At 40.1% G+C, this 27,725-nt stretch overlaps 1 protein-coding gene across 5 annotated transcripts in view; it reads left to right on the top strand.

The window, feature by feature from the left end:
* LOC124146016 (rho GTPase-activating protein 7-like) overlaps positions 1–27,725 on the top strand; it is a 242,761-nt gene that overhangs the window by 82,295 nt on the left and 132,741 nt on the right. For 3 of the 5 annotated variants that reach the window (XM_046516031.2, XM_046516032.2, XM_046516033.2), the window contains 2 exons: positions 295–393; positions 6,633–6,947. In XM_046516031.2, the coding sequence (XP_046371987.2) occupies positions 331–393; positions 6,633–6,947 (378 nt within the window). In that variant the 5' untranslated portion in view covers positions 295–330. Of the gene's footprint in view, positions 1–294; positions 394–6,632; positions 6,948–16,795; positions 17,144–26,150; positions 26,199–27,725 lie in introns of those variants that run through there. The other 2 variants (XM_046516037.2, XM_046516035.2) reach the window with 2 other exon arrangements.

Below are 27,725 nucleotides of genomic sequence, written 5' to 3'. Positions count from 1 at the left end.
TTATTTCATTCACAGACAGATTGAATTTGTTTTGTTTTCAGACATTTTGTTTTCTCGACATCTGCTGTTGGAAATTTCTGTTTAATATTTCTATATTATTCACATCAGTTGAGGAAGTAATGATGATCCAGAGTTGTGTCCCTTTGTTCTCAACACGATCCACTAGTTTGGTAATGGGCAAGGATGATGTATTTCCGTGTCGAAATACCAATATCATTTGAAGATGAAATTTGTGTAAATATCAGTCTTAATGAAGATGAAATAATCAGTTATTTGATGGTTTGTGTGTTTCAGAATGTAAAGTGTGTTTGAGCGGTGTTCGGCGCGGAGATGATGACCAGTGATGTTGACAATGACTACAAGGCGCTGGAGAACTACATCCTCAAAATCCAGGTAGGTCCATACCTGGGGTGTGATGTACTGAGTCTGTAACCCCTTTGGGATTCAGGGTTAGAATTGGTCCTGAGCAGCCCATGCTGGTCATAAGAGGCGTCCAAATGGATCGGGTGGTCAAGCTCAGCGACTTGGTTGATGGTATGACATTGTACCCAAATCGCGTGGATTGTGTTGTCCACAATATCAGTCACTGGATTGCCTGGCAGAATTTTGCTGAGTGCAGCGTTAAACAACAACCAAAAAAGCTGAGCATGGACAGTGAAATCTGGCTAAGCTGGACCAGTTTGCGGCACCGAAAGTGTAGTCTTGTTTAGACAGATGTAAAGATTATTCAGGAAATAAATATATTTTTTTTATCATTGTAAAATCATTTGATCATTGTTACTTAGAAGATGATATGTTAAATGATAGAAGAACTTGCTGTTTCCGTGCCTGGCGCTTGGCATTAAGGGGCTAAAACAACGACCGATTGGTTCGAAGTCTGTATACTGTGTGTGAGTGGGTATCCATGTTAAACTGCAGCATCTCAGCAGGATAGCACTATAAAACAGGCATTCGTCCAGACAAGTACAAGCAGACACACACACTCCATCTTCCTACGGCAAGGGAGATAACTGACTATAAAAGTCCAATTTCCACCCTTGCCGAATAATGGAATAATGGCGTTATATTTTGGATGGACTAATGAGCCTGTGCATAGTCCAATCAAAATCACTCAACAAAATTGACATCCTGTTCGTAAACTGCCGTGCAGATATCAGTCGCATGCAGGATTTGCAAAGTATATGTACCACCAACTGGGCATTGACAGATATTTTCAAAATCTTTTCATGTTTTTAATCATGGTGCTCAAATGAGCTGATGCGCTTCGCGAGGTAAGATCCGTTTATCACAATATAGATTTTGATTTCGATCAGATAGGCTTGATTTGGTGCTGCAATTTTGTTTGAAGCATAATGAGAGAGGGAATCTAATTGGTCAATAGGAGGGACATAGAAGGCACATAACTCGTAATAGCCATCTAGCCCAGAAATTCCAGATGCTGGAATTTTATAGTCAGTTAACGCCCTTGCCTCGGGAAGATGCACACGTACATACACCTGCATATAATAGTGATGATATATAGTAGCAACTTCTGTTGTATGCCCATGTTAAAGTATGGTAGTTATGTTTCAAGTAAGTCTAATGTGAACAACATGGAAAACATGGGAACAAAATGAGATTACAAAAGAGATTACATTGTCGAATGGGCGTTCGGAACAACATGGGGATTGCATTGTCGAATGAGAAAAACATAGAGATTGCGTTGTCGAATGGGGCCCAAGACAAACTCACCTATCTATTACAGTAACGAAATACTATTCACCATGAAACTAATTCAGATTTTTGTAAGACTGGGAAGAATTCAGGGACTATACTCATTTATCGCTTTTCTCTGAACCTTTAATTAGAAAAAGCTTAAAATTACAAAAAGCATCAAGTTTTAAGTAGGAAGAAATAGTTTTTGTTTGAAGTAATAAAGGCAATGACATCCCACCTGGTATAGCATGCATTTCACCATGGCAGACAAGCAGCGCTGTGCAGCAGCCAATCAGAGTGCTGCCTGCTGCTGATGCTGGTTATCACTGGAGATATCTTGACAAATATAGGCATCAGTTTCCTCACTAAGGTAGATAAAGATAAGCTTCGTGTTAAAAGTGAAATTGTAAATGAGAACCATGTGTTGTCACTTAAACATTTCCTTTCACTAAAAAATAATACATGTAAAAACAAGTGAAGGGAAGACATTAAAACATGAATATAGTGAGGTTGTTATTGTGTTTTGTGTGTGTCAGTATACGTGTGTAGATATGTATGCAACTGGTAGGGAAGGACATGCTTAACTTTTAACATCTGGTGTTGTCACTGATTTTCAGTAATACATTCATATACTTTTCACTGCTATTTTGCCTTTTATGCCCAGTGGAATCTCTCGTCGGATAATCACAACTGTTTAATCTCTGGCTATTGACATTTTATGCCAGAGATTCTGATAGAAGCATTATCGGCTTTTACAGAATGTTAATTTTTTCTTAGAAGGTTTATCTTATTATAGTTTCATTACCAAAAGTGTTCTTAATTTCAATATTGGCGGTAGCCTAGTGGTTAAAGCATTTGCTCGTCATGCAGAAGATCTGGGTTCAATTCCCAAATGGTTACAATGAGTGAAGCCCATTTCTGGTGTCCCCCACCATGATATTGCTGGAATATTGCTAAAAGCGGCGTAAAACCATACTCACTCACACACTTAATTTCAATAGCAGAATGTACACAAATGTGATGTGTGACAGTATGTATGACTATGGGTAGGTTTATCCAAAGATTTCAACAGACCCTGTCTTTAATGTTGAATATTTGAATCTGGTATTTTCCCTTTTTAACTCTAATTATACTTTCTCAAAGCAAAAGCTTAAATAAAACCATCTGGCAAGTGAAATACATATCTCCCTGACATGGCTGGATGTTATTGGAGAAATGTTCCTGCCATTTTGTCTCCAATATCAACTGTGTCAGTTTCAGAAAGGGTCATAATTTGACATATTGTGTACAACATGACAACGTTTTGATATGAACATTGTAAATGTGTAAGATATTTATTGTATAACATTCCATGGAGAAGCAGTGGCAATATTGTACAAATATACACCGTGACTACAAGACACACAGATACATTCCAGATACAAAGGAGGTACTTTCATACAATGTCATTTTAAAACAAATGTAATGTAATGATATGGAAACATGAGAATTGACAAAATTTTGGTAATGCTGTCCATAGAAGAAATTTAGTAAAAATTGTAGAAATGAGAACAGATCTTGGAGATTATTTCTGGGTAAATGTTGGTAAAAATATTGAGAATTGTGCAAGTGTCCAAATTCTTCATGATGATTGAGGATTTTTTGGAGAGTAGATTCTCTTTCTTGATTATATGGGGGCACGGGTGGCCCACTCGTCTAAGGCGCCACGATTCGCTGTGCAGAGTTGTGTCCCTTGGGCACGCCAGAAACCTATGATTGTGGGTTTGAATCCCGGTTCTCCCGATTATGTTTCTAGGTTTGTCAGCACCATACCCGTGCTCGTGGGTTTCACCGAAGTGGTAAACATCCGAGACCTGCATCACTTCGGGCTTTCCTCCCACACCCAGCTGACACGCCGTGATATAACCGGAATACTGTTAAAAGCGGCGTTAAACCCAACTCACTCACTCACGCAATAATTGATTATATTTTGTACATGACAATGCATCTATTGATAATCCTCCAAGACGTAACATGGGGTACAGATATGTTATGATGAGGTTGGGTTTTGGATCAGGATGTATATCTACCGGATTCAATTATCTATATATGTATATACTTAGTTACATGTATATGAGCATCCCTGTCGTAGTCGAGGCAGGTATGAGGGTAATAATTACAGGTGACATTAATTGAACACTGTTATTTGCACAACAACCCTAAGTCCTGCACCATGACTGTGGAATACCGGGGACATATAGAGTAGGAAAACAAAACCACTCTAGATATATGTAAAAAGCAAGTCTAGCCAGCTCTATGCCACATATGAAATCAGCATCAGGAAAACTGTTTGTTTTAAGGTAGAGAGTTTATGGATGTCAACTTCTTTATTATGAGGAACACATTTCAGAGTATATGCTTATTCCTTCATCAGGTGAATGAATGCGATGAGGCAGAGAGCATATATATGTACCTGTAAGAACAACAAAAGTAATTAGATATCTAAACGTGTCAACAGATAATGGACACTGATAGGTGATTAGCAATGGAAGCAAACACTTAACAGTATTTGTTTAAGTTTTTTAGCAGTGAAATCTATTGTGTAATAAAAGATTTCACAGACTATGTGTTGGTCTAGACGACGCAGTAAGTAATGTATATCTTCCTTATGTGGTTAAGCAACATGCAGCATGTTAGTTTCCATCATGGATGACCTACCTGAAGATGTTTGGGGTAACAGCCCCATGTTTGTCAGTAGTCGCTAAAGTGGATGCTCTCGTCGTGAAGAATGCTGACCACATGGCCCCTGTGCCGGTGGCTCACCACCTGGCCAGATGAACTCTCCTCTCGACCTGATGAGCCACCTGGCCAGATGAGGTGAGGTGAAATGGGCGTCGCGTCCAAGATTATTGCACTTATATAGCAACGTGCATGTACGTGTGTGTGTTTGTGTGGCTGCTTGTACTAGTCCGGACTGATGCCGATTTATAGTGCTAGCTCACTGAAATACCATGCTGCAGTTTAACATGAATACCCCACTCAGAGACAGTATACTGACTCTGAGCCGACCAGTCCTTGTTTTAGCCCCTTTATGCCGAGTGCCAGACAGGGTAACAACAAGTACCATCTTTTAACGTCTTTTGGTATGACCTGGCCAGATGAACTCTCCTCTCAACCTTACGTAGCATCCTCAATCTGTGATCCTTATCCCCATCTGGATGTTTTAAACATATCAGATGGGTACATTTATTGGGAATATTCTTTTATTTGTGGAACTTTTGTTTGAAGGCAGGAAGTCCTGTGAATTATTCAGGTTGCTATGCATTATGTTGGACATGCTTGTATAATATGTCTTATAGCCCCTCTCTGCATTGATATACTTTACCTTACCTTACTAAGGCATAATGTAAAAGATCCGGGGCAGATTAGGTCTGCTGCAGCTCATGCTTGTCGTAAAAGGCGACAAATGGGATCGGGTGATCAGACTCACTTGATTGATGTATGTCATCATATCCCAATTGCGTGGATCGATGCTCATGATGTCTATCACTGGATTGTCTGGTCCAGACTCGATTATTTACAGACCGCTCTCATATAGCTGGAAAAACTGTGGTGGGGGCTGGGGTGCCCTCGTTGTATCCATGAGAGGACTGGTTTGTTAAAATGTGTTTTAAGCAAAACCTGAAACTGTGTTGGGATTCTGTCATAATTAAGTGATAACATCAGCCCAGCTGCAGGAGAACCCATGTTCTACAAATGTAGATGTGACATATCTCACTGTGGGTTCTTGTCATGCCTAAAGACTTGTGTAAGTCTCACAGCTTGCCAGCTGGGGTTTGGGAGTGGCACAGGAGAACCACTTGTTATCAGAAATTGACACTGATAAATGTGGAACAGGAAACTTAGGAACGAGGCACATGGAACTGAGGGAACTTGTTTTCGGCCCTCCCATGGAGTGGAGCAGTATATTTCAAGACTGTTAACTTGTTAAGATAGTAATTGATTAATAGAATTAGAATGGCTCCTAAATGTTATCAATGGCTCCAGAAAACGTTCATGTGAGGCCATCTGGGTCCAAGCAGAAAAATAAGTTAAAATAGGCGTCTTTGTCCTGCTGCTTAATATGCATCACTGATTACCTGTGGGGTAGTTGGGTAGCCTAGTGGTTAAAGCGTTTGCTTATTTGTCCACAGACGAGTGTTCGATTCCCAACAATGGCACAGTGCATGAAATTCATTCTCTTTTCCCAGAAAGGCAGTATTGCTGGAATATTGCTATGAACAACAAAAACAATTCACTTACAGATGACCAGGGTCTGTGATTTTAGTATGATGAGGTACCGTCACTGCACTGGCCAGTGATAAACTCCACAATGATGTTAGCCTCCTTCGTGGTCTATTTGATAGGTAGTCTAGTTGGAGAGCGAAAGGTCGGTGGTTCAATCTCAGACCATGTCATACCAAAAGTTGTTGTTACCCTGCCTGGCGCTCAGCATTGAGGGTATAAAACATGGCCAAGTTAGCTTGGAGTCAGTAGGCTAGCACAATAAAACTGGCATTTTTCCAGACTCGTACAAGCAGATGTACACACATGTGTTGCTACGTAAGTGCAATAAACTTGAAGACAACGTTAAACACTATTTCACCTCACGTCAGTTCACCATAATTTTTCTGAGACATTGTTGATCAGGATATGAGAGTGAGTGAGTGAGTGAGTGAGTGAGTATGGTTTTACGTCGCTTTTAGCAATATTCCAGCAATATCACAGCAGGGGACACCAGACATGGGCTCACTCATTGTACCCATGTGGGGAATCGAACCCGGGTCTTCAGCATGACGAGGACGCTTTAACCACGAGTCTACCCACCACCCCCAGGATATAAGAGATCCTGTACTACTTTGAAATTCACCATGACATGTCATGGACATTGCTGACAATGATGTAATTTGTGTTTTCAGGGGGAAATATGTGAGGCCATATCAAATGTTACCGATGACTTAAAACGTGAAATTGCCGAGGATGTACGTGTTGATAACGTGACCAATCAGAAGCCAGGTAACAAAAGCGAGGAATCTAACAACAATTCCCAATGGATAAATTCAAATCATTCAAGTGGCGGAGAAAAGGATAGTTGTGTCGTGGAAGAGGGTAGCGGTCGCCCGTCGCGGGAGTTGAGTCGGCAGTCCAGCAAGGAAGGATATCGCTACTGTTGCATTGACAGTGACTGCTGTGATAAAGAGCCAGACGCAGAGCAGCATCATGGAGACAAAAAGGTAATTTGCAACCTCATCTTCAGTTATCCAGGGTATTATATCTCCATTCTGTTATCATTAAGTACCTTGGAGCAATTTGCTCCTATAGTTCTGTTGGAAAGTGAAATCACCATCTCTCCTTTCAGTAACCTGGCTGTGTTTATGTAACATGTCTTCATACCCACCTCATGAGGCTTAATGCTCACACTATTGACCACTGAACTGGTTGAGTAAGCATGTCATCACACCCACCTCATGAGGCTTAATGCTCACACTATGAACCACTGGACTGGTCCAGTTAGCATATCATCATACCCATCTTGTGAGGCTTAATGCTCATGCTATCGACCACTGAACTGGTTGAGTTAGCATATCATCATATCCATCTTGTGAGGCTTAATGCTCACACTATCAACCACTGAACTGGTTGAGTTAACATATCATCATACCCATCTTGTGAGGCTTAATGCTCACACTATCAACCACTGAACTGGTTGAGTTAGCATATCATCATACCCATCTTGTGAGGCTTAATGCTCACACTATCAACCACTGAACTGGTTGAGTTAGCATATCATCATACCCATCTTGTGAGGCTTAATGCTCACACTATCAACCACTGAACTGGTTGAGTTAACATATCATCATACCCATCTTGTGAGGCTTAATGCTCACACTATCAACCACTGAACTGGTTGAGTTAGCATATCATCATACCCCATCTTGTGAGGCTTAATGCTCACACTATCAACCACTGAACTGGTTGAGTTAGCATATCATCATACCCCATCTTGTGAGGCTTAATGCTCACACTATCAACCACTGAACTGGTTGAGTTAGCATATCATCATACCCATCTTGTGAGGCTTAATGCTCATGCTATCGACCACTGAACTGGTTGAGTTAGCATATCATCATATCCATCTTGTGAGGCTTAATGCTCACACTATCAACCACTGAACTGGTTGAGTTAACATATCATCATACCCATCTTGTGAGGCTTAATGCTCACACTATCAACCACTGAACTGGTTGAGTTAGCATATCATCATACCCATCTTGTGAGGCTTAATGCTCACACTATCAACCACTGAACTGGTTTAGTTAGCATATCATCATACCCATCTTGTGAGGCTTAATGCTCACACTATCAACCACTGAACTGGTTGAGTTAACATATCATCATACCCATCTTGTGAGGCTTAATGCTCACACTATCAACCACTGAACTGGTTGAGTTAGCATATCATCATACCCCATCTTGTGAGGCTTAATGCTCACACTATCAACCACTGAACTGGTTGAGTTAGCATATCATCATACCCCATCTTGTGAGGCTTAATGCTCACACTATCAACCACTGAACTGGTTGAGTTAGCATATCATCATACCCCATCTTGTGAGGCTTAATGCTCACACTATCAACCACTGAACTGGTTGAGTTAGCATATCATCATACCCATCTTGTGAGGCTAAATGCTCACACTATCAACCACTGAACTGGTTGAGTTAGCATATCATCATACCCATCTTGTGAGGCTTAATGCTCACACTATCAACCACTGAACTGGTTGAGTTAGCATATCATCATACCCCATCTTGTGAGGCTAAATGCTCACACTATCAACCACTGAACTGGTTTAGTTAGCATATCATCATACCCATCTTGTGAGGCTTAATGCTCACACTATCAACCACTGAACTGGTTGAGTTAGCATATCATCATACCCATCTTGTGAGGCTTAATGCTCACACTATCAACCACTGAACTGGTTGAGTTAGCATATCATCATACCCATCTTGTGAGGCTAAATGCTCACACTATCAACCACTGAACTGGTTGAGTTAGCATATCATCATACCCATCTTGTGAGGCTAAATGCTCACACTGGAGAAGGTGGTGTAACTTTGCAAAATATTTTAGTCAAGAAACTACCATGCTTGCCGTAAAAGGCATGTCATCATATCCCAATTGCGTGGATCGATGCTCATGATTTCAATCACTGGATTCTCTGGTCGAGACTCGATTATTTAAAGACCGCTGACATATAGCTGGAATATTGCTGAGTGAGGCATTAAACAACAAACAAACAATCAAACATCATTTATAAACCATAGATCAGAATGGGATTGCATAAATGAATAACAAATGAATATATAAGTGCATATATACTTTCCAAGTTGATGCCTCTTGAAGACACTGTCAACCTCTTCTTCATAACTGAGTTTCTAGAACCAAGATGAAGAAAGATTTGACAAGTGCCTCTCATGTGTCTTGAACATTGTTGTCATTTCCATTCATGTTATGGTTCCAATTTTGTCCTTATCAATAAGATGGTGTCTTCATGAATTGCTGGTCTCTGTTTGAGTGTTCATGATATAATCCTCCTCAGATCTCCATGCACCCAACAAGTATGGTCGTCATGATAATTAAGGTACGACTACTCTCACTGATCACCAGCATAATAAAACACTGGAAATGCTTTTTGATAAGTTGTAATGAACCTCTTCAGATGAACTATTTCATATTCTCGAGAGGAATAAAACTTGTCATCAGCATGCTAAGAACCCCACCCCACCCCCCACCCCCAATGATGTGTTAAGCTGTTCAATACATGCAACTTTACTTTACATTAAAGAACGTTTCAGAGCTGAACATTTACGAAAAGAGCCAGCTATATTGGTAGTTACATGTCTGCACGTTGTGACCCAACAGCCACATGTGAGACATCACTCGTCCCCATTACATATACCTACAGAAGTATCTTCAGTTTCACAAGTTTTCAATGGGAAGCACATGTCCTCTCATGTTGGTTCACAGTTCTTTGTGAATCATTTCCTGATATAGTTCTCCCCTCATCCACACCTGGGCCAGGGGAGGGAGCCCAGGTTACATAAGTACACGTGTGCGTCTCCTCTTGTCTGCAGTGTTCCACTCCTCAGATCGGTTGTATAGGGTCAGTAAACAACCAGCCATGTTGGCCTCTTGTTTAGAGTCATTGGGTGAATATTGCTGTACACAAACTGTCTGCCATATTCCAGCTGAAAGTCTTCACGATAGAATGAATTTTAAAAAATGAATCAAACTCAAGTCTAGATTGCCTTAGAACAGAAACCATAACATAATTATTTTATGGTCTCTGCTCAGAATGAAGCAGTATCAGCTGGGCTCCATCTGGATTTTACTTTTTATTTTGTGGATTACATATTTATAAATAATATAACACTATTTTGGGGACTAAATAATTGAGTCTGGACAAGGCAAACCGGTGATTGAAAGCATGAGTCAGTATACTGTGTTTGAGTAGGGGAATATGTCAATATGGCATGCATGGTATCACAGTTGGCCAGCACTATAAAACTGGCATGATTCAAACTAGTACGAGCAGATGCATGCATGTACTGTCTCTACAGAAGTGCAATAAACTTGAAGGCAACATTAAGCCCAAGATCTGGACAAGAACAAGCAGCCATCTACATGCACATTGCTCTACAAGTGAAAGAAACTTTAACTCGACGTTAAACCAAAATTTTACCTCTCCACAACTGACTTCATACTTGTTATGGGAAATAACCAAAATGCAAGCCTCAGTAAAGGGCCTAAAGTAACCCACTGACTTCGGTTTCAAGCAGAAGTTTACTTATTCTGAGATGGGTACCTGTAACTTTTAACTCCAGATGATATAATGAAACTTTCCTCCCTCATTAAGCTGACATGCTGTGATATAACTGGAATAATGTTAAAAGCGGTGTTAAACCCAACTCACTCACTCATTCATTCATGTTACTATTGTCATGCCTCTGTCATGCAATGACAGATTAACTGTAGCGCTATGAAAGAATCAGGGGGTCCTTACCTTCATTTGAGTAGTATACAATTTTTTGGATAGTGTGGTTCCATTTCACACCAAGTCTAATTGTTTTTATCCCTCATTTGGTATTTATTTGCTACAGAGTTCTATTAGCAATGGTGCCAACAGTGGAATAATTCACTTTGTCCTGTGGTTGGCATGGTCACTTGTCACAGAAAGATCTCAGTTCAGTGCCAAGTGAATCCCACTTTTTGTATCTGCTACAGTGGCAGACATCACCAGCAGTGATGGCTATGTCATAAGTCACTGTGATTCATGCTGGCTGTGTTTGAAAGAAGGGATTATGAGTCTGGAAATGTGCTAGATTAACATGATATATGAGCAATAAAGATGTAGATTACCCAAATAATTTAAATATATTACTCAAATATAAATCATTGCATTCCAAGTGTCCAGAAATGTTTCTACACTTAGACTTGTTACCAAGGAGGCTAACACATGTCATGTGTTGGCAGTTAATTTTCGAAAGCAAGATTCTTTTCAAAAGATATGACTGGTGTGAAATAGCATCTTCTTCACAATTCACTGTTGGCAAGTCATTCTCCAAGCAAAGTTATAGAAAAGACACAATACGATTGGCCTGAAATAGCATTTTATTCAACCAATGACAACTGTTGACCATTCATTCTCAAAACAAAGTTCTAGAAAAGACACAATATGATTTGCCTGATATAGCATATCTTATTCAACCATCGACAACTTCAGTGTTATAAGGACCAGTTGTAAGAACGTAGACACCAATACATCATCATTATTATTTAGTGTGAAATGTAAACCTAATCCATGTTTCATCTGGCCTAATGGTCTCAGAGCAAGTATTTTCCCAGAGGTGTGATATATCGTGATATATACCATCTTGATAACAGATATATGAGTTATTTCATGTACCAAGTTCAGCAGGCACATGCCACACAGAGACAGGCTGTCTCATTGCCATTTACAGATAGCTAATCTGTCTGATCTTGTGGAGTTCCTCTCAATATAGCACTAATGATTGGGAAATACTAGAATATGATGGGAAAGTGAATATTTTTGGAATATTTTCAAATGACATTCAATATATGATCAAAATCAGCAGAGGCAGTTATATATCATTATATCTCAATCGGCACCAGTACTGCCTTAAATGATTTTAGGAATTTCACAGTTTGTTCGTCAGGAAGTATGCTATTCAAAAGAAGTTAAAGAACACCTGATTTTTTCATGTGGCTATAGTTAATCTATCATGTCCATGACAGTGTAACCATCTGGAGAACTGAACCTGGGCTTTCAGAGTGACGAGCTAAAGCTTTAACCACAAGGCTAACCCATTGCCCCTCTATAACTATCTGGGGGTATATATCTTTATATACCATGGCGTAAGTGGCATTAACATCAGAAATCAATCAGTTCCTACATGTTGAACCACGTTGGAATGCCGGGTGAGAAGTATAAAGTCGCCAGTACAAGTACAGTACAGGGGGTGCTTGTAAGAGACAGCGAAAACGAGGATTTGGTGGCCTGCCTCAATGTGTGTCATTGTACCCCAACAAGTGTGCCCTGTCCAGGGTTACGTCACAATATCACGTCCAGCTAGTGTCCAACACTTTGATCCCCGTGTCAGGAACAAGGCCCCATTGTTGTCTGTCTCGCTAACACAGAGGTGCTGAGATCGGGATAAACACCCTGGTCAGTCTCGGTCAAACTGACCCACTCAGGTAGCAGGTGCCCTTCCACTGATACATATAGAGACTTAGTGTACTGGGGTCTATCATGAATGACCTGGTACCAAATCTTTGCACAGTGTCACCATGTTGATTGTAGCTTGCTCCATTGTTCTGTTTCTGTGGGGTCTCTGTCTGCTCGTCAAGTTGGTAATTAAGGTGGCGTTTTTATAAGACCTACTTTTGACAGTTGGAACTATTTTTGTAACAAATTATGGTAATGTCAGTCAATAGTGTGGTATAAGGGAATCTGGGAAAGTAAACAGGTAAACGGTGGTGGACACTGTTGATTCTTGACCAATGAGGTTGGTGGACACACTCTACTGTAAACATCCATTACAATAGGTAGTGCTTCAGGCTTTTATCGGACACAAAATATTTCATCCTGTACACATACAAACTCTGAATAGACGCAAATAATTTAAACTGTGTGTCCTGTTGGACTGTTTGAGTCATTAGACTCGTTAAAATTCTAGATTGCTTGTCACATGTAACTGATAATTTTTTTCCCATAAGAAATACACTCTCAAGTTCAGGGTGTCAGTAGGTGACTTCAATCTCACATCAGAACCGCCATCAATAAGGTCCTATAAGGTTTGTTAGCATTGGAAATCCAGTGAAGCGTGCCATAGGTCGCCAGCCAGATACCCCCGTATTGTCGCCTTGGACGATAAAAAACATAAACCCAGGTAAACGCCTGTTGCTGAATAGAAACAACTTCAGTTGCTGTAACTTGATGGGGGAGAAATGACAAGGATATGAGGGTGTCAGATTTTTACATTAATGATGTAGACGTAGTGAAAACATTCTTAGCATTTTGAAGGTCAGATTTCGACAATGTTGAAAATAGGAATTCAAATCTTTCATATTATGATTTTTTTTTTGTCCCATCGAGAGATCATGTGAAATTTTTTTAACCGGCTCAAGGATTATGCCAACATTTCTGGTGGCTTAAAGTAGATTGATTACTGGTAGAATAAATAGTCTAAAAATGTGTCTTTACCTAATGTAAACGGGCTGCAAAGCAAATATATCCAGGAACCAGTCTGTATGAAAAGAGTTTCATGGCATTGAAATATGGCTGGGACAAGTCCAGATTTACTACCCGGGTAACCGACCCCCTATTACCCAAACTTACCTGCATACCTGCTGTTGGTCTCAAGAGTTGGGTACAAAGTGTCTGATTAGGAATTGTTTTACTGGACCCCTGGCAAAAAGTTTTAAGATGCATGTATAAATGATCTGGTCATGCATACGCTGAAGTTGACTGAAGCTGTATCTTTACTCAAAACATATAACGGTCAGAAGGAATGCACGTATGGTCAAAAAGATATGCCAACATTAGCAACTTGTAGGTAACCATGGAGTTATAGCAGTGAATTTTTCTCCTTAAACAATATATCACATGATTAACCACGGCTACGGGTCATCCTGTGGGTACCCGGGTTACCCGTCCCAGCCCGACATTGAAAGATATATCCATATAAACACTTAGTGGGGTATGACCTATTGCTTTTTGGTAATTTGAGAAATCGTGTTCTCTCAAACCTATGTCATCAAGATCAATCTATGCACTTATATTTCAATGCCATGTCTGTTGTCCTGAGCACCTAACCCTGATAGTCACCTCTAACGACAAGCATGGGTTGCTGAATACCAATATTGGCCACATTGAAAAAATCTGATTCCAATTTGGCACCTGTAATGAACACCAATGCCCCACACATTTCCAACCAAATTAAATAAATGCATGTCTCAAAATATTGTTAGGTGGTCAGTGAACTGGATGTAGTGGGTTGTTTGCCTGGGGTCAATGGACTACAGTAAGCATCCTTTATCTTGGCCTTTGACCTTGAGGCCTGTGCATATCTTGACAGGTTTTATACCATCTTTTAATGAGTTAGTTTATCTTGAAGTGGGAGATACTTTGACACCTGTTATCTTGACCCTCATGCATAGACCCTCAGGCAGGAAGTTTTCTTACAATGCTTGAGTCTTACAAATTTTGAGTCTTTTGGTATAGCCTGCCGATACCAAGGTGCAGTTTGAACCTTTAACATGTTTCCAGACAAGCTATAAATGATATCATTGAATGCAGCTGACTATCATAGACTAAAACTCACATCGTCAGTGATTAAACATTTCTTAATCCATTATGAGGACGTCACGCTATTGTTGTTGCAGTTGATTCTGAGTCAGGAATTCACTTGCCATTCTAAACCGGCATTTTGAGCAAGTAAAACTGACGCAGCTGTAGGTTATTATGCAAAATTATAGATAAATTATGTATCAACCATAACATGGTTTAAGTCAGAAATATCACTCTAATCTGTTGATTCTGAAAGTAGAATGAACAGATTGTCATGATCTCTCCATTACATTTCAAACAACGGCCATGCAAGCTAGGACACAGCATGTGTTACTCTCTGCTTCCAAAGATGTGGACCCGTGAAGATCCGGGTTAGAATAGGTCTTTATCAAACCCATGCTTGCCGTAAAAGGTGACTATGCTTGTCGTAAAAGGCGACTAACGGGATCGGGTGGTCAGGCTCGCTGACTTGGTTGATGCTTGTCATCGATCCCAATTGCGTGGATCGATGTTCATGATGTCAATCACTGGATTCTCTGCTCCAGACTCGATTATCTACAGACCGCCGTCATATAGCTGGAATATTGCTGAGTGCGGTGTTAAAAAACAAACCAACCAATCCATAGATGTGAGTCCTGTAGGGCTGGGATGGGTAACCCGGGTACTCAGGTTGGGTGGGTACTGAGAAGGACCCGGGTACCCACAGGATTACCCGGACCCGTGGCAAGTTACATGATATATTGTTTAATGGCAAAAAATATCTAGAACTCCATGGTTACACTACAAGTCAATAATGTTTACATTTCTCTCGACTATGTAGGCATTCTTTCTGACTTTTATATGTTTGAATAAAGATAAAACTTCAGTCCAGTTCAGTGTACATGCATGACCAGATCATTTTATACGTGTATCTAAATACATTTTGTCCACGGTTATGGTGAATCTATTCCTAATCGGACATTTTGTACCCAACTTTTGAGACCCCCAGCAGGTTCCCAGGTAGGGTCAGTTAATAGCGGGGAAGGTACCCAGGTAGTGAGTGAGTGAGTGAGTATGGTTTCACGCCGCTTTTTTGCAATATTCCAGCAATATCACGGTGGGGGACACCAGAAATGGGCTTCACACATTGTACCCATGTCGGGAATCGAACCCTGGTCTTCGATGTGATGAGCGAACGCTTTAACCACTAGGCTACCCGACCGCCCTGTTCAGGAAGAAGTAAATAGATTAGTAAATTTGGACTCGTCCCAGCCCTAGTCCTCCTGCCATCTCATGGTGTGATGTTATAGCATTGTGATGTCTCAATGGAAACATTGCAGTAAGTTGATGGAAGTTATACACGTAAAGAATCATTTATTTGTTTAAAAACTAGCACACTGATATGAATATTATGAAGTTTTAGAAAAATCTAAATTTCATCCAACCTAATTAAATGTTTTAAAAAATGTTTAAAAACAAATTACTTTTAGTGCATAATATATGTGTTAACCCACTGTGCCTGTTCAGCAACGTCTCATTCCTGTTTGTTTGTTTGTTTGTTTGTTTGTTTGTTTGTGATACATAAACAATAACTTCTGTTGAAGAATTTGCCATAGGTCTAGGCTAAACAATATTTGGAACTTGCTGTAGAAAGTTGGTGATGATTCTATTCAAGTATTCTATTCAATACGTAAATTGTTATTTTGGACAAATTTTAATATAAACAAAGGTGAGTTTCTATTTAAAGTGTCATTTTTTTCTATTTCCAAACAATCCTAAACTCTCTGTCCTTCTCTGTAGTAATGTGGGGTCAGTAACAATAACAGCCTACACCTTGAGGACACTGGTCATGGAGGCTTACCGAGCCAGAGGGTATCTCACACTAACAATGTGGATACAATCACCCATACAGCAGCCACGAGCCCACCTCACACACCGAACAAGCTTTAAGCATGTCTGTTGAACAGAATGACCAAATTAATGGGCACGATTTGATTCGGTATGCTGCTGATAATATGTTCGGGTCCAGTCTGTCAGACTGTTCTGGGGTCAAGCTCTGCTTGCTAACAATTGTGGCAGGTCATTCAAGCATGTCGCGGAATGTGGAGTACACACGGCACTGTAAATCACTATAAACTAAACAACTTGTTTGTATTGGTCCTTCAAGTGTAGTAGATGATACTGTACTTGATATTTTTCTTTAAAGACCATACCGTCTTGCTTGAGTTGGTGTGGCCAGTCCGGTAGCCTTGGTATGTCAGGGTATGTGGCTGTGAGATAGCTTCCTTGTGTGTACCCACACGTGCTGCGGAATACTACACACAACTGAGATATCTCAACTATTCCGGAATCTGAACGCAGGTTGAATGTTCACGGACAAGTAATACTGTTTTATCCCCTGCGTGGTATTAAGGACTAGCAGATTGTCAGCTGTTGTCTTTCATAAGCACCTGGATACAGCTTTACGGAAGTCAAATTGGCGGTGTGTACAGATGTACTGTGTGTGTGTGTGTGTTACCTGTGGGGAAATAACCTGGACATTACCCGGATGTAGCTGGGATTGTTCGTGTTGTTGTAAGTATTCCCATGAATTAGAATATACCATGTTGAAACATTAAGTGGAGAGTATGTGTACTCTCTTTGAGTTTTTTATAGGCATTTAGAGTGAGTGAGTGAGTGAGTTTGGTTTAACGCAGCTTTTAACAGTATTCCAGTTACATAATGGTGTGTCAGCCCAAAGTGATGCAGATCTTGGACATTTACCATGTTTCCACTTTGGTAACACCAACGAACACGGGTATATTGCCAATTTGCCCGGGTTATGTCCCCTTTTGACAGGATGTGTCATCATCATAAGAGTATGGTGTTTATTGTAGGGTAGTGGTGTGGTCACATGAACATTGTAACTTTAAAATCCTGTTGTCAGGAGTTGAAGCCTGTTGTCAGGAGTTGAAGCCTATTGTCATGAATTGAAACCTGTTGTCTGGAGTTGAAGCCTGTTGTCTGTAGTTGAAGCCTGTTGTCTGGAGTTGAAGCCTGTTGTCAGGAATTGAAGCTTGTTGTCAGGAGTTGAAGCCTGTTGACTGGAATTGAAGCCTGTTGACTGGAATTGAAGCCTGTTTTCAAGAGTTGAATTGCTGTGCAGAGTTGCGTCCCTTAGGCACGCCAGAAACCTATGATTGTGGGTTCGAATCCTAGTTCGCCCCGATTATGTTTCTAGGTTTGTCAGCACCATACCCGTGCTCGTGGGTTTCACCGAAGTGGTAAACGTCTGAGGCCTGCATCACTTCGGGCTTTCCTTCCACATTAAGCTGACACACCGTGATATGACTGGAATACTGTTAAAAGCGGCGTTAAACCCAACTCACTCACTCACTCAAGAGTTGAAGCCTGTTGTCAGGAATTGAAGCCTGTTGTCAGGATAAAGTAATCAGCTGCCTTGTCTGCCACTGTTGATTTATATGTGTCTACCTAATTTGGACCTATCAAGTTGCCTGGGACATGTGGGTATGTGAAGGGCCATTTAGGTTACAACAATCTACCATCTTGTGGTTGTCCTTATTATATGACTGAGATATTGTTTAAGCAGTATTAAAACTCACTCACTCACTCCTAAAAATATGTTGGCTGTGCAGTGTATGGAAAGGGTTTGTTTAGCAGTGTTTTAATTAACAGTGTATGTGAAATAAATGCTTAAAAAAGTGGAGTGGAGGGGATGAAAATTAAGGGTGAAATGATGTTGTGAGTTTTCATGTGATGAAACGATACACGATACCTATTTTTCTGTATTGATACAAGAGGATACACTTGCTAAAAGAAATTACTTACTACTCGTAAAATGACACCCAGCATTTTTGTCAGTTAAATATCACTAAATATGTTGTAATTAGGGTTTCAAGTTCGCTACTAAAAATAGCCACTACGAACATGTGCCTACAGGTAGTTTTTACATTTTGAACGCGCTCTAAAATATTTCTAGGCATGAAGTTTCCATGTGTTTTGACGTAAATATGTGTATCGTGATACATATCGTATCGTGACCTATATATTGTGATACGTATCGTGTTGTGACCTATATATCATGATACATATAGTATCATGACCTTGCTGTATCGTTTCACCCCTAATGATGATGGGATTGGGATGAGAATGGGACTCTTTTGTTAAATATATGCTCTTGGGTCTGTAGACAGACAAGATGATAATGGTAAGGATGAAAGATGATTTTCATGAATCAATTAGAAGCTAAATGTTGGTTTGTGACAGAAAATATCAATAAAACAAATAATGTGACAAAAAATGCAAAGTCATTGTTACCTCAGTCCCCGTTTCAGTCAGGCTTGCATAAACTGACTCTCTATTGAAATGTAACATAGCCTCAACAGCTTGTTACTCTTTAAATATATACCTTCTCAGTGTAAATGTAGGTCCATGCGTTACACCACTACTTACAGGGCATCAGGTTTGAATACTGGGTATTAATAAATAGATACAAGATTTCATGACTGAGTGACTGTCTTGATCTTACTGTTGACTGGCAGACGTCTGGTATGCTGGATTTGATAAAATCACAGAATTATCAAGATGACATCGCCAAGGTTTTGCTTCAATTGCTGGGAGATGTGGTGTGGGTAGCTACAGTATTGTTCAATGTGGATTCATTATGGGTCATGGTTCAGGAAGGATGAAAAGGCTGCTTAATTATCCTGAGACATCCCTCAGTCAAAGCAGAATATTATTTTAATTGGATCAGTAATGTAATGTTTACATTGAAAGAGTTTTCTTTTCAGCAGTCTGGGATATGGGTTATATACTCGTACGCCATGGGAAAAGTGTCAGATGACGAATGCAATCATTTTGTTGCATTTTGAACAGTAACGACCTCAGTCAAAGCAGAATATATTTTGAATGAATCTGTAATGGAATGTTTACATATTTTCAATGGTAGGATATGGCTGATACACCATGGGAATATTTTTTTATGACAACGGAGAGATTACTCTGATGCAAAAAATGAATTCAATAAGCTTGTTTCATTAGAATAGTCAAGACCTTTCTGTTTGTCCATACTGCACCATCAAAAGCGGTCCTCAAAAGGAATAGACTGCCTCTGTGGTCTAGTGGATACAGCGTCTGCCCAGAGAGCAGAAGGTCATGAGGTACTTCTTGTTACCTTGCCTGGCACTACACATTAGGGGGATTATACAGGGACTGGTCAGCACGGATTCAGTATACTGAATAGAGTCTCTTACTTCAGTGTGATCTCACCGTTATGTCAAGAACTGCCTTGATCTCTACAACGTCAATTACAGATATGTAGAGGCCTTAGTCATCCAAGATGTGAACTCTGTTTAAGCAGATAAGCATTTCAACAAATACAGTTTGGGAGTCCAATATGATCTTGGTGTCGCCATAAGTACAAGTGCTTGTTGAATGTCCTGCACTGGAGATAGCATCTACGACCAATTACAGTAATAGTCACTCTTTGAATCCATTTGGGAGATAACAAACATGCTTGTCTGTGCCGATAATGCACAGGTTGAAAGTTGAGATCTCATGACATTCACAAGTGTGCCTTTTGTGCCTCTATTGCTGACTGATACAATCTACAAACATCCAAGTGCTTCTCCATCTGGTCATGGGCCTTTAATACAGTAGAGTCACTTCGTGGCTTGGTACATGCCTTTAATGAGGCAGACATTGTTAGCTTGGTACTTGCCCTTAATGCTTTTAGGGGTCTGGTTTCAAGAGATGGCTTCTGCTGGTATATTTCTTTTCTATTTTGTATAATGTATCTGCCGAGGTCATCTCTATTTCCAGGTGGGGAGGTCGGGTAGCCTAGTGGTTAAAGCGTTCGCTTATCATGTCAAAGACCCAGGTTCGATTCCTGACATGGGTGCAATGTGTGGTTTCTATCCATTTTAGGCCAATGTTCATAATTATTAGATAACCATCCAAGCCTACCTCCCTATAAATACTCATGAAGCATCACCTTTGATTGTGTTCGATACTAATCCAGAAAGTAGTGCCATCATGATTCATTCATACGTACTGTTCTTTCTTGGAAGAGGCAGTCAGGTAGCCTAGTGGTTAACGCAATCGCTCGTCACACCGAAGACCCGGGTTCGATCCCTGACATGGGTACAATGTGTGAAGCCCATTTCTGGTGTCTCTCCCCCCCCCCCCCCCCCCCGTGACATTGCTGGAATATTGCTATAAGCAGCGTAAAATGACAAGCCTCCCTCCTCACTTTCCGGAGAAACATTGATGATGACAACATTATGACTTATCTGCACCAGCCTTAAGGGGTGGCCACTTGATATTTGGAGCAAGAGTTGTAGTGAGGTGTATTTAAAAATAAATATCATCCACTCCTACCACTTGGACAAACAGGATGTCCTTACAAATATATGTGACCCTCCAGAAGAAAAAGGACCTTATGGGATACAATTGTGCTAGGACATCATAAAAAACTGGATGTCAACTTACTCCAGTGAAGATCGCCATATGTGCAGACTGTACAAACATATCTTATTTCTCTGTCATTATTCCATGATGTAATAAAAACATTATTTCAAAACCTTTCAGCATACATGTCTACTTTCAATTCATCAGACATGTCTAAAACCTGCAATTATTACATAAACAGTTATAAGTTGGAAAATGACTCCAAATGTTTGATGCCATATGAAATATGAATTAAAGCTTGTGAATTGTATTTTTGTGTTCTGAAGATACTGTAGTTTTAAAATATAATGAAAAGTCAAAATTCGATTTTTCACCTTGAGGTCCCTTAACTCATGGTTGGTCACAAATACTACCAAAAAAATTATATAACACAGTTCCTCGTTTCACAGAATATAAAATGTGTTTTGTGGCAGTGGTCATAAAAGATATCCTCTCTCAACACAAGTACCAGGCCCTGGGTTCCTCAGTACTAAAAGACACAAAACAGGACTGTCTTGTGTAGTGTCAAAAATCAGTTACAATGCTCCTTGTTTTGTTTCATTTGTTTACAAGTTCAGAATTCTTGATATTAAAAAGATATGTTTGAAACCTCTTATATATTTTGAAGTTAATCCAAGAAGAGGGCTACCATTTGAATCCCTACATGTAAACAAAGACCTTGTGCCCCTCTCAAACCCACAACATGGACGTGCCAGAAGTGAGGAGCGGTGTTAACACCCACGATAACACCATCAAATATTATACAAGCGATAAGCAATAATTTGTGTATACACCATCAGTAATAAAACCTGGAACAAGGAAAGGGTGGATCCCACTGTTTGTTTATGGCTCTTTGAGAGGGGGGCACCTCGAGGCGATCTCGAGGATCTCTCGGGGGGGGGGGGGGGGGGGGGGGGGTACTGGGTAACTGTCTACTGTGTTTGAAACCTGTACTTGACATTATTGTTTGGACACATGTCTTTTCCCATCCTATCTGGCTCCTGCTGCCAATCACACTGACATGTACGTGCCTCCGGTCATTGTTCCTTCTGCTTGTGTTGTTGTCGAATATGAAATCAACATACTTTCATGGCATCTATGGCCTTGAGACATTTGTGTTCTGAATAGCTAGGTTGTTTGAATAAAAAATTAAGCTTCAAGTTATTTTGTTACAAGATTATTGATCATATCCAATTTTGAATTTTGGGTATTTTTGTTGTATTTTTGGCAGATTGAATTGATAAAATGGGTAAAGACATTGGGTACTGGTAAGTTCTAAACCAGACTTAAGATTGAATAAAATATTAGCTTCAAGGTATTTTGTTAAAAGATTATTGATTGTATCCAATTTTGAAATTTGTGTATTTTTGTTGTAGTTTTGTCAGATTGAATTGATAAAATGGGTAAAAGACACTGAGTAATGGCAACAAGTTTTGACCCAGACTTCCCACAGGGTTATGATCATTGTTTACAGATACGATGTAAGATCGGATCTCAGTGTCAACACAAAAGACGAGTTACCCGATGCGGAAGTGAACCTCAAAATATATAAGTTATAGGTTGAAAATGAATAAGACTGATGCAAATAGATGCTTGTCATAAATTACAGGCAGACATTAAGTAAGACTAAATGTGAATTAATCTCATAAATAATGGGCTAAGAATAATTCGTTGTTTGTATAGGTGTAATGTTCATCCAGATTTATTGTTTGTGTAATTTAATACAATGTAATATCATCCTGGTGTCATGGCGATACAGGAGAAGAGGCTTGTGGGATACGCATCAGCAACATGTGGCACTAGTCCACAATATAATGACCTAGATTCTGTTTCCTTCGTCTAATGAATGTCCCTGATCTTATACCTCTCTCTTTACTTATCCTGGCAGGAGATTATAAACAGTACAAGCCACTTGTTGGTCTCTGTGTATATCATCATGCTCTCGAGGTCGCCAGGCCCACGACCTACTCACTGATAAGGACGGATGGTTGTATATCTGTTAATATTATGAATGGATTCACAACGAGGAACACATGGCTGACTGCCGTTAAAGCTGTACACCCGTTTTGGAAGTGACTGGAGTGGAGTGAGATCTATTGTTAATGAGCAGGTAGGAATACAGGTGCAGGTTCCATCCTTTGAGTGAGTGAGTGAGTGAATGCAGTTTAATGCCACATTCCAGTTCCATCACTATCTTTCTCGTTAATTTCAAAGCCCAAAGTGATGCAGCAGATTTATAATGTTTTGGTGGGACCCTAGCCATGCTCCAAGGCTGTACTGAATGGTAAGTCCATGGATGTGTCGTAGTTCTATCCTCCAAATTGGCAAGTCTGGATATGTGGACAATACTAAGGGCACCAGTCTCTTATAGGGACAACATGTTCTTCTTATTCACATAATCTAGAAATTTTGGGGCGGTTGGGTAACCTCGTGGTTAAAGCGTTCGCTCGTCACGCCGAAGACCCGGGTTCGATTCCCGACATGGGTACAATGTGTGAAGCCCATTTCTGGTGTCTCCCGCCATGATATTGCTGGAATATTGCTAAAAGCGGCGTATAGCCATACTCACTCACTCACTCATTAGAAATTATGATTTAACTAATAATTATTGCCTTTGAGACTTGCGCAAGTGTATGAGTGTGGAGAAAGCTTGGAATCAAACCAGGAAATCAACAGACCTAGACCTTGACAATGTCAAATGATGAAAGAGTGTTATGGTATCTGCTGAACACTGCTGTGTACCCTACCTGCTATGGTGGGTCATCATGACCCAGTGACAGGGGTTGGTGTTCACACTATCAACCACGGGTGGCCCTTTAAGGCTGCCCAGAAAAAGTTCCATGTAAGGCATAAAAAAGTACTAAAGCCATTGTCTGAAACTTATAGAAAATAGTTGAAGTTGATTTTATCTAATGCAAGACTACAGGTTGAAGTTGAGTGAGTGAGTATCGTTTTATGCCACTTTTAGCAATATTCCAGCAATATCATGACGGGGTACACCAGAAATGGGCTTCACACATTGTACCCATGTGGGGAATCAATCCCGGGTCTCCGGTGTGACGAGCGAACGCTTTAACCACTAGGCTACCCGACCGCCCCTCAAACATCAGAGTATATAATGAAAATGATCCTTAGAACTTAAAAAAGCTGCTGTGCAGGATTAAGACTCAAACAATTTCAGTGCAGAAAAACAACAACAACAACAGTATGCTTGAGGTATTTCTGTCTTGGAAGAAGATCAGGATGGTCTGTAAACATTATGATTGAGTACTCAATTAGCGCAACGAACAATCACCAGGAGAAAATAAACTGTAAGGGAGGCAGAGAGTGCATCTTGAATTGTCGATGGGGAGCAGAGGGAAGGAGGAAATCTGATGTGTGTAAACATATTTCAGGTCCACTTTACCGTTTGAGGTAGAACATGTACTAAACTCACATCTCATTGTTCAGGCTTAGTTGCATCTGACTTAACACACATGATGAAGGGCACCCCCAAGGCTACATGGGTTGGCGTGGTGGGTCAGTGGGTCCAGTGTTGGTTTGCAACCTAATTTGCCTTGCGTTTGATTCCATGCCTGTGACGAAGCTGTACTAGGACTTAAGGCTCAAACTGAACTCAGTATGTTCATTACAAAAGTTCCCAGATCTTCTACAGTTTATGACAATTACAAGTTGTAAATTTATGAGGATATCACACATGCATGCTGCTTTAATAGCAATTGAGGCTCCATTTTTGTGGGAGGTGAGTGAGTGAGTATGGTTTTATGCCGCATTAAGCAATATTACAGCAATATCATGGCGGGGGACACCAGAAATGGGCTTCGCACATTGTACCCATGTCGGGAATCGAACCCAGCTCTTCGTCATGACGATTGAACACATCAACCACTAGGCTACCCTACTGCCCATTTATGGGAGGATACAAGCTTGAGTGAGTGAGTTGGGTTTGACATCACTTTTGACAGTATTTAAGTTATAGTACAAAATGTCAGCTTGATGTAGGAGGAAAGGCCAATGTTATACAAGTTTTATACGTTTACCACTTCAGTGAAACCCATGAGCATGAGTATGGTGCTGACAGACCTAGTAATATAACCTGGGCGAACCAGGATTCAAACCCAGGACCATAGGTTTTTGTCATGCTTTAGGGATATGTAGTGAATTGTGCTGCCTCAGATGACTGGGCAACCCATGCCTTTAAATATCTGATGTTGGAGAGCACTGGTCTTAATGTTGGATTATAATTACGATGTACTATATTTAGATAAAATTCACACCATGAGGGAAAGTTGTAAAATCCATTTGTAGACCATAACTTCATAATGATCTGACTCAAACAAAGTTAAGTGTGTTGTCACTATTTGTATACCAAAATCATCTTGGTCCAAAATCAAAGCAGGACAAAGTCAACCAAAATTACAACAGATCTCCATAATGCTCAACGGTAGACTACCTCTGTGGTCTAGTGGTAGAGCTTGCGACTGGAGAATGGAAGGTCGGGGGTTCGATCCCTGGCCATGTCATACCAAAAGACGTTAAAATATGGTACTTGTTGTTACCCTGTCTGGCGCTCGGCATTAAGGGACGAAAACAAGGACTGGTCGGCTCGGAGTCCGTATACTATGTCTGAGTGGGCTATCATGTTAAACTGTGTCATGGTATCCCAGTGGGCTTGCACTATAAAATCGGCATCAATCAGCACAAGTACAAGCAGCCACATACACAAACAATTGCATGCATGTCACAATATAAGTGCAATAATCTTGAACTCCATTTCACCTGACCTGACCTTAACTGTAGTAGGAATGTACCTTTAAGTCACTTGTGTATAAATATATCACAACAGTTGGCCCATGTTATCAGCGGTGCCAATATATCTTCTATCACACCCAATATAGAGGAAGATCCATTGGTCATGTGATTATTAAGTTTAGGCTTACATCTGTGTCTATGATGAGTGCCACGTCCATTGGGTCGATACTGTTTATCAGATAAAAGTTTAAAGGTAACGGAAGCTGGTGATACCGTGTGAAGCCTGTATGATAGATGGCATGTACACAGTTCATAATTACTGCTATGGGTTTACATTGGTGATAAATGGCACATTTAGAGGATTAAACATCAATTCAGGGAGGACATTTTTATCGTTATGATAGTCTCCGTTGACCCAGCCTCCAGAATGGTACGTGTTAATTGTATTATGTTCGTAGATGCAAATTTGCTGGCTATATTGATCTTCTTGACAATTTTTTAGGTCACCTTTTGTGTTAGCTTTAGATGGGTTAAATTTTTTTAATGTTGTTTTGGTTGTTGTTTTCCTTAAATGTCTCACAAATACACATTTTTTAAATGCATTGACTGTACCTATGTACTCCTTTGGGACAATAATGCGCAAGCCTTACCTTCTGGCTCTCTTGGTGAATAACTATTATTTGTATTTTGAAACTCCATACCTGCAGGATGCCTCTAAAAACCCATTTGTTACAATAAAAGCCTTGCAACTGGAAGATAAGACCCCAAAACAGGTGAAGATCTATTTATGCATTATTTATAAAATCCTAAATAATGCCATTGGGCTATTGTGTATCTGTATAAAAAACAACCTGAATTCTCGTTGGTCAAAGGGTCCCTTTATCATACCTTGTTTTTTTTTGTCCACTGTATAACCCATGATCCAATAGTTAGTACTGTGTTTAATGTATGTTTAATGTTAAACAGGAGTTGTAGTGAGAATTATTTGTTAACTTGAAGATCATTAGATGATGTTTTAAAACGTTTTTTAATTGATTTTTTATATACAAACTATTTTAGTTACAAGTTAAAAAACATCCCCTGTAGGAATTTACATTTGTTTGTTTGTTGTTTAACCTGCACTCAGCATTAATCGAGCTATATGACAGTGGCCTGTAAATAATCCAGTCTGGATTAGACAATCCAGTGATTGACATCAAGACCATCAATCTAATCAAAATTTAAACAATTGCAATATGTATTTTATTTGTTTATACTTTCTATGTTATCAGGTGCTTTTCATTGATTTGGGAGATGCTCTTGCTTTAGTAATTACATTATCTTAAAACATATGAACTGGGTTTGTCAGAGATTAGATTGTAAATGATTCGTTCATAAAAAGACCTTGAGGTTTGGGGGATTTTACTGCTGCTTCAGTCAGTTGTCACAGGCTTGACATAGATCTCTTCATCTTGAGAACAGGGAATTGTGGTTTCAGATGACTTGAACCGTATTTCAGATAGGTGACAGTGTGTCAGCACAATGTTGGAGTAAAATGGGATCATGATAAAGTTGGGAACTGTCCGCACAGTCACTGGATTCTGACCGCTTGGACCACAGGGCCACCTGTGCCAAACACAAATAAACATTTTACTCTTATTATTACAGGGGCGTTTGGGTAGCCTAGTGGTTAAAGCGTTCGCTCCTCACGCCGAAGACCTGGGTTCGATTCCCGACATGGGTACAATGTGTGAAGCCCACTTCTGGTGTCCCCTGCCGTGATATTGCTGGAATATTGCTAAAAGCGGCGTAAAACCGTACTCGGACACATTGGCAGTCCTAGCAAGGCTTTCAGATGTCGCTCGACTTGTCTGCTAATTCAGTTTTCATGATGATCAGTCCATCAGTTTTTAATTACATCAAGTAAACGGAGACAATGTCCCAGTTTCATGCATAGCACAGATACGAAAGTCAAGAT

Source organism: Haliotis rufescens, unplaced genomic scaffold (assembly GCF_023055435.1).
Source record: "Haliotis rufescens isolate VD_foot unplaced genomic scaffold, xgHalRufe1.0.p SCAF_7, whole genome shotgun sequence".
NCBI lineage: Eukaryota > Metazoa > Mollusca > Gastropoda > Lepetellida > Haliotidae > Haliotis > Haliotis rufescens.
This window is presented reverse-complemented; position numbering and strand designations above follow the sequence as displayed.